The following is a 15,226-nucleotide window of genomic DNA, read 5'->3' on the forward strand; positions in this document are numbered from 1 at the left end:
AATTCTTTGTGCACAAAGTTGGTACTGATTTTATTTCACTTCTGAGTTTCACTCAAATGAATACGTTAACTTCTGTAACAAATGAGATCTCTGCATAGTAGGCTTCTTCAGTAGCAGCTCAAATACTGCCTCGCCAGAGACGCCGGACCTGACCCATCGGGCTAAATTAGCCAATCCCCACAGCACCCCACTCCACATCAATGATCTCGGAAGCTGTTTTTTTGTTTTGTTTTGTTTTGTTTTTATAGGATACATTAAGTGAGAAGCAACTTGTAAAGCACCCAGGAAAATATCTGACACATGTAAGAGTTTTCTAAATATTTACATTCCTATTCTTAAATCACTATGTTTTTCTTTAAAAAAAAATCACAACCTGAAATTATCTTATTTATTTGTTTTCTAATTATTTGTCTTTACTCTTCACATAACTACAGTGCAGTAGAAACCTTAAGTCTCTTGTTTATTGTTTTGTCCCCAGCGCCCAGAACACTGCCTGACACATAGTAGGTATAAAATAAATATCCTTAAATAGGTGAATGAGTGAACAGAAAAAGCCCAATGGCCATTTCCTTTTCACCCAATTTTCTAGCATGCTCTCTGATTCATTCCTTGGACTCTCATGGGGAAAATCAAGTGGAATGCTGCCAAGAAGCCCACAGCCAAACCATTAGAGACAGGTACTAACAAGGTTCCAACTGGCACAGAGGCCAAATCAAGGAGCCTCTGCTGACCTGTTGATCCCCTAAGAGAGATGTGTAGAATATTCTTTGTGGGAAGACTCCCTTTGCACTCTGAGAAGCCTACAGAAAATTCCCCAAGGACTCATTCCTCCCAGGTCTGAGGACTGTGAGGTTGCAGGAGATCTCAGGCACCAAGGAAGGTGGGTGGCAGAGCTCAGTACTTCAGCAGATAATCCCAAAGCCTGCTTGGGGTATTAGAGAATTCGGAATCAAGAGGCTCCATCTGGGGCCCTGAATAACTTCATCAGGCTCCATAGAGCCAGAAAACTCCACTGGGACGAACTTGTATCTTTATAACAATCCCACAGCAGAAGGCCTGGGAAACAGAAAGGTTCCCATATTGGCAGAATTCAAAATTCCCTTATGAAAACCTTTTGAGAAGGCTGAGAAGGACTCTAGGATTGCTACAAACCCTATGCTTAATCCGCCTTCTCCATCTCCACGTAAGTTCCCTCTTTCCCGGAAGCCAAACGTTCCTTCTGCTCCTCTTTGAGCTGACTCAGGGCAGTAGTAATCAGTTAGTCACATACTACTATTTCACAAGAAAGATGGGAAGGAAACAACTGACTTATTGAGCAACTTCTATATGCAGACAGAGGGCCAGGAGCATTATAAGCACTCTCTCATCCATGGCCAGATCAGCCCTGTGATCTCCAGGTCTAATAGTACCGGCTCCAAAGTCAGGTTGTCTGAGATTATATCTGTCTCTGCTACTCATTAGCTGTGTGATCTTGGGCAAGTTATTTAACTCCTCTGAGCCTTGCTTTACTCACCCTACAGTGAAGACAGGAAGAGTAATTACTAAATAAGGTCAGTTGAGTATTAAATGAGACAATGCATGCAAAGTGTTTAAAAGGATGGTGGGTCCATAGCAAGTGTTCAATGAGAGTTTAATTACTTTTCCATCATCATTGTCATCTTCATCAAGAGGAAACTGAGGGTCCCAGAGATTTAACAACTTTACTGTGATCAGAAAGTGGTGGAGTAGTAGAGAGATTTGCCTGATTCCGGAAGCAAGGCTCTTCCCACTGGACCATGCTGTTTCCTCCTCATGCCATGGCTCCCACTGGGCTCCCGAGATTCGGATTGGGACATAAATGGTGCCTGGGTTTGGATACACAGTGGGCTTCTGCCAGACCCACTGCTCCTCCCACCCTGCTCCAGACCCAGAGACTTGGAGCTGGTGGAGCTGCCTCAGGTTTGCTAAATGCAGCCGTTGGCAAGATGTCACCCTCTCTGGCCTTTTGCAACCTAAGCAAACTCTGAAGCAATTGGGATGTTCAGGGGAATCTGCTTAGAATACAAATCTTTAAGAGCAGCCGAGGGAACAGAAATAATTGATATGGAATAACCCTTTATGTCGAAAATAATGCCACAGGCTTTTATCTCTTCAGTGTGATGCGACCTGAACATTTCTGGTTCTACAGAGGACCCCTGTCATTGGCCTATCTCTTAACAGATGTTTGCTGGGTGCTGGCCATGTGTCAGGCACTATGCTAGGTGCTGGGAGGATTCCTAAACAACAAAGCATGCAAGATTCCTGCCCTCCTGGGCCTTAAAGGAAAGTAGGGAAGCCAAACATTAAATAAATAATTATACCAATAAGTATCTAATTACAAGTTTTATAAGTGTTAATAACAAAAATTGCAGGGTTTGCTACAAAGCATGTAACTGAGGACCTAATCTTGTATTAGGGGCCAGCCAAAGTAGTTCTTTGAGGAGATACATTTAATCTGACACCTGATGGATGAGTAATAGTCACTGAAATAAAAGCCAAATAAAGAATTTTATACACTCCCAAAAGAGATATTTTACAGCTTTATAGGGCTCAAATCCAACTAATTCACCCCTGTCTCTGGGTAGTACTGGATGTTCTATTTTACCACTTATGAGACAATGCTTTGGAAAGCCAAAAACTAGGCAATCATACTTGGTATCTACCCTTCATCCTTCCTGCGACAGTTTGAAGTGAAAGTTGAGTGTTCTGGATGATGAATCTAATTGCAACTTATTCTGTGCTAAAACATAGTTATGGTCAAGGTAAAATTACTAGCCTTTGGGGATATTCATATTTGAGAAGCTTCCATGAACACTTGGGAGCATCCAAAACATCAATGAAAAAGACATCCACTCAGGAGAAAAAATCTGATGGCCTCTTCAGAGTTTCATGGAGCAGCAAGGACGAGAACTAATATAAAATCCACATGCATCCAATGAAAGCTATCCACCCACAAGACATACCAGTTATGACCTTCCTGGAGAGTGGTGTAGCATCATGAATCTAAAACCTTAGAGAAGCTTACACATGACCACTACACCTCCAGAAATTATGCTTATGGAAAGGAGCAGGCACATGTATAAAATGCATAAGGTTAGCTGCTGCTGTCTTGTAATATAGAGGAAAGCTGCCAATAAATGCAAGTGGTCAAAACTAAACCCTCAGCTCCGTGGTGCTCAATGATGGTATCTTGGCATTTGAGATGGGTCCATTCTCCTTTGCGTAGGATCATCTGGTACTTTTTGGGATGCTTAGCATCTCAAGGCCCCATGCATAGGCTAGTGGAGTCCCCTAGTCATTTAGACAGTAATTGCCCTCTCCCAAACATACATTTCCAAATGCCCTCTAGAGGTAGTGGTACCACTCCAGGTTAGAACCTACCAATAGAAAACTATCGAACCATTACAAAGGATAATCCAGATCGAAATATACTGATGCAGAAAAATGTTCACAATATAAGGCCTAGAAAAGACAGCTCAAGATAAGTGGAGAGCGTCATCACATTTTTGTCCAAATCAAAGCAGAAATATACTCCTACACACATAGAAACTTGAATATACAGGCTGATATGGTTTGGCTGTGTCCCCACCCAAATCTCATCTTGAATTCCCATGTGCTGTGGGAGGTACCCAGTGGGAGGTAATTAAATCATTCGGGCAGGTCTTTCCCATGATGGCCTTGTGAGAGTAAGTCTCACGAGATCTGATGGTTACTATAAGGAGGAGTTTTCCTGCAAAAGCTCTCTTTGCTTGCTGCCATCCATGTAAGACATGACTTGCTCCTCCTTGCCTTCTGCCATCATTGTGAGACTTCCCCAGCCATGTGGAACTGTAAGTCCAGTTAAATCTCTTTCTTTTGTAAATTGTCCAGTCTTGGGTATGTCTTTATCAGTAGTGTGAAAACAGACTAACACACAGGCAAAAAGGTTGAAACACAATTTTCCTTGGTTGGTGGAATTGTGAGTGATTTTTATTTGCTTTCCTGGATGTCTCACATTTTTTCTTTTCTTTTTTAATGAACAAGTCTCCCTTTTATAAAAGAGGAAAAAGTTATTTTTGGTTTAGAGAACAAAAAAGGTGACCCTCCACGGCCAGCTGGTCATGCAGCTCCAATTCTCATTTTGATTTAGTGAAGATGGCATGATCTGCCTCAGGGATCTGCTCAAGCAGCATGGGATCCCCACTTTTTCACTCTGCTGAATACTCGACCATATTACAAGGCAGCAACTGTTCTAAGCTGGAACTAGAGCATGGTAGGTGCTCAATAAATGTTTGCTAAATTGAGTCATCCTTTTTTGTCTTGAGTGGGCCAGAATTCTGCTGAGATGTCCTCCAGTTTTTAACATCACTTTCACCCAGTGGTCCTCCTATTCCCCAGGAACATTGGGTAACGTCTGGAGACATATTTGGTTACCTCAAATGGGAAGTGCTTTTGGTATCCAGTGGGTAGAGGCCAAGGATGCTGCTAAGCATCCTACACAATGCAGAGGACGGACACCACAGAAAAGAATTATCCTGTCCAAAATGTCAATAGTGCTGAGGCTGAGAAATCCTCTTCATCATTTGCCCTTCTTATAGCTTGTTAATTATTTTCTAAGTTCCTATTTTAATATTATCTACTATAAATGTATCATCCTAGCACCTCAAAGAGATAGGGTATACACTATTCACTGTTTGAGTTTGAAATGAAATTGAAGCCTGAAGAATGTCTTCAGACCAGGCGTGGTGGCCTATCCTGTAATCTCAGCACTTTGGGAGCACTGCTTGAGGTCAGGAGTTCAAGACCAGCCTGGGCAACATAGTGAGACCCTCTTCTGTACAAAAAATACAAAAATTAGCTGGGTGTGGCAGCATGTGCCTGCAGTCCTAACTACTTAGGACTGAGACAAAAGGATTCCCTTGAGCCCAGGAGTTCAAGGTTGCAGTGAGCTATGATCGTACCACTGCCCTCCAGCCTGGGTGGCAGCAAAACCCTGTCTCTTAAAAAAATAAAAATAAACAAAAAATTAAAAAAGACTTCAGATGATCAACTAGGGGCATATTACAGCCCTCTGTTCTGCTACCATTAAACCCCTTATTTGGAGTGAGCAGAGGCAAAGGATCTGAACAACTTCTCTGATCAGTTTTCAATTCAGTCATTAGAGATCACAAGATAAATGCCTTTCCTTTCTGGCATCATCTGTTATATTTATTATTTTCCCACTATTTTTAAAAGGCTGGGTTTTACAGCTAGTGCATTTTTAGGAAATTAAATGCGCGTATTCAAGAACACTTCCCTAAAAGGGAGGGGACTTTCGTTTACATTATATTCAATTGAAGGCATTTCTCAGGAGAAATAAAATAATAAAGAGTATCACCTGAAGGTATATTACCAACCTACGACCTGGGAGTGAAATGAAAGGTTTCTAACAAAAATGAAAGTACATTACTCTCAACCCTAACTAGTCTTTAATATTTTTGCCTCCAGGACAAGGCATTTTTACACTCACTATAATTTCTCTTGATAGAAAAATAGACTTTCTCAGACAGCTAATATGATATTAAACATCAGAATTTTTATTAGTGAACGGTATTTAGGAACTCAGTTTTTTCTTACAGCATACTATACAGCTTTCTAAAAAAAAAAAAAAACCTTTAAATTCATAAACAGTGCTATACGTAATAGACTTTAAAAAATCTTCCAATTTAAAAATTTGAAGCCCATTTCTTACATGCAATATGACCCCTTCAAACACCATTAATATAGACGCATATTTTATTAGGCGCTATAGAATTCTTAAAATAACTTGAGAAGATTGTCTCTCTCTGCAGAGCTATTTCCTTTTCTAACCATCTGTGTCATAAAGATTTGAGTAAGTGTAGGAAATAGGGAAAACCATCCAAAGAACAACAGAATTATTAGAGATAGGACTACCCTTCCATTTGACATAATTCAAACCACTTGTTCAACGGCACTAATGACTTTCTTTCAAAACAAATCGAAGAAATTTCAGATTTATGCTTCCCAAAGACATTCATTTTGGATGAGTCAAGGGACCTCCAAAAATACCATTAGCACTCGCTTTTGAAATCATAAATTTAATCAAAACCCTAGCTTCTGCAATTGTCTTTTTTCTTGGGTCAATATGAGTAGAACGTTTTCTCTGAATCTGCATTTCAGGGAATGACGTTTAATCGTCTTAGAGAAAACTCTATTTAAGCAGGAAACTGACAAAAGCTTAACTTTGGAAAATTCAGAGCCCAATTTAGCAAGAAGCAACATCCTTCAGGTACACAAAAGAAAGATGGGCTGCTTAAAGCAGAAGTTGTTGGAAATAAGGTTAGCAAGAAAATGAAACAAGCTCACTGGTGTATCTAGGTATGAAAACACACTGTTCAAGTACTGGTGGTAGAATGGCAATGTCAAACAAAGTTATGCGGTCAGCCACTACCTCTCTGAGTGTCTAAACAAACTCAATCAAACACTCTTATCCTTCTTAAACTAATTATTTAATAATAAAATCTTTACTAAAACAGAAGATATAACCTCAATTCACAGACTGGGAGAAAGCACTCATTTCTTCCTGTTAATAACCCAACAGAGAATTGCCTTCAATTCTCACGGAGATTATTTTCTGGGAGTGTTTCTATTCTAAGACATTTTCTCCCCTGTAGTGAGAATTAGAACAGAGATCACAAAACGGAAGTGCCTGTAGGTTTCAGGAAGGTAACACAAAAGAATAAAAAGGACTTTGTAGAGACTCGGATGATTCGGTATAATCAAGTTTTGTTTTGTCTAAAAGGAATGGCCATCACTCAACTCCAACCAATTATATCCTTACAGGAATGAGATTCCAGATCTCCAAAATTTCAAGACATAAATATAAACTTTTACATGAAAAAATCTCTAATTTTGAAGTATTAGTAGCTAATTAAATTTTAAAACAATACCTTGCTGGCTAAACAAATCCTACCGTGTCCCTGATTTCATCTGCCAATTTGCAACTTCAAAATTAGAAGAAAATGAGCAATGGCTAATCAATGAGTTTATATTAGTATCACTACTCTTAAGTTATAGGTGAATTCTTGGGTTCTTCTTTATTATAAATAATTTTCTCTATCCAGTCTGTCATTGATGGGCATTTAGGTTCATGCCATGTCTTTACTATTATGAATAGTGCTGCAATGAACACACGTGTGCATGTGTCTTTACAATAGAATGATTTATATTCCTTTGGGTATATAACCAGTAATGGGATTGCTGGGTCAAATGGTATTAATATTTTTAGGTCTTTGAGGAATTGTCACACTGTCTTCCACAATGGCCAAACTCATTTATGCTCCCACCAACAATGTATAAGCGTTCCTTTAAGTATCTGTTCATGACCTTTGCCCACTTTTTAATGGGGTTGTTTGGTTTTTCCTGTAAATTTGTTTCAGTTCCTTATAGAGTCTACATATTAGACTCATACACACAATAGAATACTATGCAGCCATAAAAAAGTACAAGATCATATCCTTTGGAGGAACGTGCGTAGAGTTGGAGGCCATTACCCTTAGCAAACTAATGGAGAAACAAAACCAAATACTGCATGTTCTCATGCAGTGGGAGCTAAATGATGAGAACACATGGACACATAGTGGGGAACAACACACATTGGGCCCTATCAGAGAGTGAAGGCTGGGAGGAGGGAGAGGGTCAGGAAAAATAACTAATGGGTACTAGGCTTAATATCTGGGTGATGAAATAATCTGTACAACAAACTCCCATGACACCAGTCTACCTGTGTGACAAACTTGCACATGTACCCATGAACTGAAAATAAAGTTAAAAAAAAAAAGTGAAAAAAAAAAAAGAATTTTCCCTAAAAGCATTATCACACCTAAAGTTTCCAAGTTAAAATTTCAAGGGCTGATGATTTCAAGGTGGCTCACGCCTGTAATCCCAGCACTTTGGGAGGCCAACATGGACGGATCACGAGGTCAGGAGATCGAGACCATCCTGGCTATCATGGTGAAACCCCATCTCTACTAAAAATACAAAAAAATTAGCCGGGGGTGGTGGCGGGTGCCTGTAGTCCCAGCTACTCGGGAGGCTAAGGAAGGAGAATGGCGTGAACCCGGGAGGCAGAGCTTGCAGTGAGCCAAGATCGCGCCACTGCACTCCAGCCTGGGCGACAGAGCAAGACTCCATCTCAAAAAAATAAATAAATAAATAAATAAAACAAAAAAAATTTCAAGGGCTGTTTAAACTTTAAAACGTTTTTGTCGGACATAGAGAAGATGTCCTGAGAAAGAAATTTTATGTGTCAGAGGAAGTCAACAGTGGTCAAACACTTCAGATTCTGGCACTTCAGATTCTCACAGGAAACACCATGAAAATACCCAGCTTATGAAAGAGCTTCTTAAACAACAGGGGGCTGGTGGAGGAGAAAATTTTAAGTACCAAGAAATACAAGAGGCTGTATTTTACTGAGAAAAATGTGGTACACCTCTGAGATGTTTCTAGACAATCCTGGTAACAGTTAGTAATGACAATACAGAATGAATTAGCAATGGATCACTCCTGGCTCAATTTCATTTCCCTTCCTCATTTTCCACTGGGGCCCCTGGCATCTTCAACATATTTAGCCCTACCACTTCTCTGAATCAGCAAAGTCTACTCTTCCTACAGAACTGGAATGAGGAAGGACCAGTAAGGCAAAGTGAAACACCCAAACCACCAGCATGCTCCCATCCAGAATGGTACCTGTTCAGGCTTCAGACCCGGTGGGACCCAGGCATACTCTTCCAAAGCACAGCCTGAGTCATCGTCTGAGGTCGAGTTCCTCTGAAAGTCAAACATGAGTTTGCTGATGGTCTTCTCCATCTCCAGCGGCATCACTGTCACCATGTGCTCCTCCTGGGGACACTTGCAGTGCAGGCAGATCTTCCTGCAGGCAGTAAAGGTAGAAGGTGAGAAAGAAGAAAAAACCTTTTTTTTTTTTTCAAGAGCCTGCCAGTCACTAGCCCCTGGATCTCAAACCATGAACACATTCCTTGGCAATGGGCATCAGGCAAAGGCATCGCGAGCAGTGTTCCAGAACATGACTGTCTTTGCAGAGGGCGTGGTACACGCATGTGAAAACAGCATGAAAGGTCAGAGGCCACCAGGTAAGCATGCTAAGGGTGTTTACATGTGGACCCCAGCCTTCTCTTCTAAATCAATACCCCAAGAGGAATGGTAATATAGTTTTTATTTTACTAAGTAGACCACTGGATATGGCCCATGACCACAATTTCCTTGACTGCAATAGCAATTAAATATACATAATACATATGTTGACCAGAAGTGTTACTTGTAGATTTAACAAATACTGACAACATACTGCTTTTATAAAAGGTTCCTAAGCCCTGGAAAATGGAGAAAATGGTTTTAAAAATGCTGGTAAAATGTTCTTTAAGAAGAAGGGCAAACATACATATTTTTTCTCATGAAACGTATCTGGCCCTAAGATCTCATAGGAAAGACAATTTCACCTCCATTGAAGATCCCTGTAGGTTTGGAATTCTAATTAGAAACCCAAATTTTCCCTATGTTGGTGGGGTTTTTTATATACAAGAAGATCATGCATGTGAATTATTTCAAAAGGTAGCAGCCAAAGATAAAAATCTCCCAAACTGAACATTTCTCTTTTAAGGTTACCATCTGTTCTCTTATCCATAGCTACAGAAATGATGAAGCAATAAATATGTTGATGTCAGCAACACAAAAGCATTTCTAGCTTCCACCAATAAAATAAAAAGAGAGAAAAAAAGAATAGAGGAGGAAAATTTTAAGGAAATAAGTTATTCCATGTTCACTCTTTTTAAAATTATTAGTTTCCACCGCACCTTATAAAGGTGATAAAAGAGCCCAGAATTTTAATCCCCAGATGTGCCTGAACGTTCTGATAACAGCTTTGTGAAGATATAATGTACAAACCATAAAACTCACCATTTCAAAGTGTACAATTCATGGACTCTTAATACATTCAGAATTGTGAATCATCACTATCTAATTTTCATCCCCTCCCCAAAAGAAACCCCAGGAGCATTGGCAGTTATTTCCCATATCCCTCTGCCCCCAGGCTCTGACAACCACTAATCTATTTTCTGTCTCTATGGTTTTGCCTATTTTGGACATTTCATATAAATGCAATCATATAATATGTGGTTCTTTTGAAGTTGGCTTCTTTCACACAGAATGACTTTTCAAGGTTAATCCAAGTTATAGCATGTATCAATCCTTCATCCCCTTTTATTGTTGAATAATATGCCATTGTATAGATATACCACATTTTCATTGATCAGTTGTGGACATTTGGACTATTTTCACCTATGGCTTTTATGAATAATGATGCTCTGATTACTTATGTATAATTTTTTGTGTGGATATTTGTTTTGTTTTGTTTTTTGAGACAGGTTCTCATTGTTTCCCAGGATGGAGTGCAGTGATGCAATCACGGCTCACTGCAGCCTTGACCTCCTGGGCTCAAGCGATCCTCCTGTCTTAGCCTCCCAAGTAGCTGGGACCACACAGGGGCATGCCACCACGCCTGGCTTTTTTTTTTTTTTGTCTCGCTCTGTTGCCCAGGCTGGAGTGCAGTGGCGCCATCTCAGCCCACTGCAACCTCTGGCCGCCCAGGTTCAAGCAATTCTCCTGCCTCGGCCTCCTGAGTAGCTGGGACTACAGGCATGCACCACCACGCCCAGCTAATTTGTGTATTTTTAGTAGAGACGGGGTTTCACCATGTTGGCCAGGCTGGTCTTGAACTCCTGACCTCATGATCCACCCGCATCAGCCTCCCAAAGTGCTGGGATTACAGGCATGAGCCACTGCCCTCAGTCGGATAGATGTTTTTAATTTTTTTTTTTTTTTTTTTTGAGATGGAGTCTTGCTCTGTTGCCCAGACTGGAGTGCAGTGGCACGATCTCGGCTCACTGCAAGCTCCACCTCCTGGGTTCATGCCATTCTCATGCCTCAGCCTCCCGAGTAGCTGGGACTACAGGTGCCTGCCACCATGCCTAGCTAATTTTTTGTATTTTTAGTAGAGACCGGGTTTCACCATATTAGCCAGGATGGTCTTGATCTCCTGACCTCGTGATCCGTCTGCCTCGGCCTCCCAAAGTGCTAGGATAACAGGCGTGAGCCACCACGCCTGGCCAAAGTTTCTAATTCTTTTGGGTATATTCCTAGAAATGAAATTGCTAGGTCATGTGGCAACTTCAGATTTAACATTTTGAGGAACTCCTAAATTGTTTTCCAAAATATCTGTACCTTTGTACATTCCCACCACTGATGAATGAGTGTTCCATTTTCTCCATATTCTTGTCACATTTGTTATTGTCTGTCTTCTTTTATTGTAGCTACTATAGTGGGTATAAAACAGTATTTAATTGTGGTTTTGATTTGCATTTCCCTAATGGCTAATGATGTTGAATATCTTTTTATGTGCTCATTATGTATCTTCTTAGAATAGAGACATGCCTATACAAATCCTTAGTCCATTTTTTTCCATTGGGTTGTGTTCTAATTGTTGAGTTATAAGCGTTCTTCACATATTTTCTGGATATAAGTCCTTTATCAGATATGTGATAGGAACATTTTTTCTTCCATTTTGTGGACTGTCTTTTCACTTTCTTGATGACATCTGTTGAGCACAAAAGTTTTTAATTTTGATGAAGTCTAATTTTGTTGTTGTTGTTGTTGCTTTTGTTTTTTTAATCATTTCTAAGAAGCCATTGCATAACTCATGGTCATAAAGATGTATTCTTACATTTTAATTTAAGAGATGTATGGCTTTGGCTCTTACATTTAGGTCTATGGTCCATTTTGAGTTAATTTTTGTATATGGCACTAAGTAGGAGTCCACCTTCATTCTCATGTGGCTATCCAGTTCTTTCAGCACTATTTATTGAAAAGAATAATCTTTCCCATTGAATTGTCTTGGTACCCTTGTCAAAAAATCAACTGGCCATAGCTGTAAGAGTTTATTCTGGACACTCAGTTCTATTCCAGTGGTCTGTATGTCCATCCTTGTGCCAGTACCACACTGTCTGGATGACTGCAGTTCTACGGTAAGTTTTAAAATCATGAAGTATATATGAGTCATGCAATTTTTGTTCTTCTCTTAAAAAACTGTTTTGGCTCTTCTTCATTCCTTGCATTTGCATTCATAAAATATGAATTTGAGGATTAGTTTGTCAATTTGTGCAAAAAAAAGCCAACTAGAGTTTTGATAGAGACACACTGACTTTGTAGATTAATTTATTAATCTGTAGAGTATTGCCATTTTAATGATATTAAGTCTGCCAATCCATGAACACAGGCTACCTTTCCATTTACTTCAATCTAATTTCTTTCAATGATATTTTGTGGTTTTTAGGCACAAGGCTTGCACTTCTTTTTAAGTTTATTCTTAAGTATTTTATTCTTTTTGATGCTACTGTAATTAGAATTGTTCTCAATTTCACTTTCAGATAGTTATTGTATAGAAACATAAATGATATTTACATTGATGTTAAATCATACAATCTTGCTAAAATCATTTATTAGTTGTATTAGTTTAGGTACTTGTGTGCATGTGTGTGTGTGTGTGTGTGTGTGTATTCTTTAGAATTTTCTATATATAAGACCATATCATGTGCAAATAGAGAGTTTTACTTTTTCCTTTTTAATGTGATGTCTTTTATTTCTTTATCATATCTTATTGCCCTGGTTAGAACCTCCAGTACAATGTTCAACAGAAGTAGCAAGGGTGGACATCTTTGTCGTGTTCTTGATCTTAAGGGAAAGCACCAGTCTTTCAGCATTAAGTATTATGTTAGCCATGAGTTATTTGTACATGCTCTTTATCAGGTAGAGGAAGTTCTTTTCTATGCTAGTTTGTTGTTTTTACCACAAAAGGGTGTTGGAATTTGTCAAATGCATTTTCTGCATCTATCAAGATGATTAGTTATTTTATGTCTTTATTCTATTAATGTGTTGTGACTAAATTTCGACATAAAAATGTACTTGAAGAAACAAAATCAGTTTAGTCTAACCAAACTGATTTTGGCTTGTCAGGTTCCCCCACTTTCTGCTTCTCATCAGATCAGAAATATACACCAGACGGAATGCACACCTTGGATCTCGTTTGCATCTCCAACTCAAAGAAGTTCCATCCAAACCCTGGTTGTTGCTTTTAAAAATAGTCAGAGCTCATTTGAATAGTAACTCTTTAATTAATCAGCTACTGCACAATGGTCAGGTCTGTTGGGAAGCAGTCAGTTTATTTCTCCAAGAAATTTTTATGCCAGTTTATGACTTAAGGAAAAACAAGTTTCAGTGTGTTTAAGTAAGTTGACTAAGCTCCTTGGTGACTAATGCTTTTTACTAGAAAGTCATACTTGAACATCAAAATGTAGAAAACTTTTACCAAATTCAGTCCCAAAATATCCACCAATTAAACTCATTTATTCACATACTAATTATGCAGGGAAGAGCACACTAATGCCGGATGGACATGATTTAACAAACTGAGGCTCCAGGAGAAGGAATAAAGATAACAAGAAAACAGAGGAGGAGTGCAGAATCAGATCCAGAATGAGCATCGACAAGTAGAAGGATAAACAGAAAAGAGAGGATGGGGAGGGCTGAGGCCCTATGTGGTCGTTCAACAAAGAACTCGAGGTGGATGGATCACTTGAGGCCAGGAGTTGGAGACCAGCCTGGCCAAATGGTGAAACCATGTCTCCACTAAAAATACAAAAAAACAAACAAACAAACAAAAAAAACATCAGCTGGGTATGGTGGCGGGCACCTGTAGTCCCAGCTACTCAGGACGTGGAGGCACGAGAACCGCTTGAACCCAGGAGGTGGAGGTTGCAGTGAGCCCAGATCGCATCACTACACTCCAGCCTGGGTGACAGAGCGAGATGCTGTCTCAACACACACACACACACACACACACACACACACACACACACACACACACACACGCACACTCTCTCTCTCTCTCTCTCTCTCTCTAAAACAAAAACAAAACAACAACAACAACAAAAACCCAAATAACTATCAAGCACTTACCATGTACCAAGGCCTGCTCTAGGTACTTGGGTACCCAACCAAGACAAAGATCCCTGCCCTCTTGGCCTACGTTCTCAGAGCGGAGAAACATACAATACACATAAGAAGCCATTCAATCACAAAGTATGTTAAAGGCAGCAAGTGCTACTGAAAACCAGAAAGAAGCAGGATATGGAAGGTCAGGATGGGGAGGGGACATACACCGAGCCATATGCCTGGCATTTGAGTTGCTTTATACCTTACATACATGATCCTAGACTCTTCCATCAGTCCTCCAGGAAAAGAAATATTATCTCCACTTGCCACAGAAGAAAACAAAGGCCCAGAGTGGTTAAGTGGCTTCTAAGCAGTTAAGCAACTGAACTATTCAGAGCAGTTGATCAACCCTAAATAGTGAGCAGAACACGGACTCAAAGTAGGCTCTAACTGACCACTGAAGCAAAAAGTTACTTATAGAAAATCTATCTGATTCCAACCACAGAATAACCTTTTACTTCTGAACAACAACAACAACAACAACAATAACAACAAAAAACCTCACACACACGCAAAAGCAAAACCAAGGAGAGGGGAAGAAAAGGAAAAAAACAAAACAAAACCCTAAATAGTAACTCAAAGCCACAAGGACCTTATCTGTTTTCCATGCTAGCTGCCTGCCTTCCACTTCTCATTTATAATTAACTGGCACTCCCGTGGCAAGACATTTTTCTTTGTAAAGAATTTTCAACCTTTGAGTGATTCCATGACAACCTTTGGTAATGGCTAATTTAATAACCTCCATGTATAAATTGGGAACCCAAGGCCCAGACCCTCAGAAGGGGGCAGAGGGTCAGAAGTGATGCTAAGAGGATTTCTCTTCATTCCTGCATCTCTCCCCCTTTGGCAAAATGCACACAGCAACACCCAACAGCTCTCTTTCAACACACTGATTAAAGCTTTTAACCTGAATGAAACGTATTCGGAAGTGTGTGGGGAAATATATGATTTGGCTTTTTTTTTAAATAGACATTTATGAAAATAGAACCTGCTAGTAAAGCAGGATTTCGTTAAAAAAAAAAAAAAAAAACATACAAAGGGTGCATTGGTTTCATTCTGTCAGAGTTGACATTCTACCTGCACATAATTGGGTTTGTGAATGACA

General features: G+C 39.7%; 1 protein-coding gene across 5 annotated transcripts in view; it reads right to left on the reverse strand.

The window, feature by feature from the left end:
- Nucleotides 1–15,226, reverse strand: part of PRICKLE2 (prickle planar cell polarity protein 2) — a 351,644-nt gene that overhangs the window by 96,119 nt on the left and 240,299 nt on the right. For all 5 annotated transcript variants that reach the window (XM_009445784.5, XM_009445783.4, XM_009445785.4 and 2 more), the window contains one exon: nucleotides 8,746–8,929. In XM_009445784.5, coding sequence (XP_009444059.1) covers nucleotides 8,746–8,929 — 184 coding nt within the window. The remainder of the gene's footprint in view (nucleotides 1–8,745; nucleotides 8,930–15,226) is intronic.

This window comes from Pan troglodytes, chromosome 2 (genome assembly GCF_028858775.2).
Source record: "Pan troglodytes isolate AG18354 chromosome 2, NHGRI_mPanTro3-v2.0_pri, whole genome shotgun sequence".
Lineage (NCBI taxonomy): Eukaryota > Metazoa > Chordata > Mammalia > Primates > Hominidae > Pan > Pan troglodytes.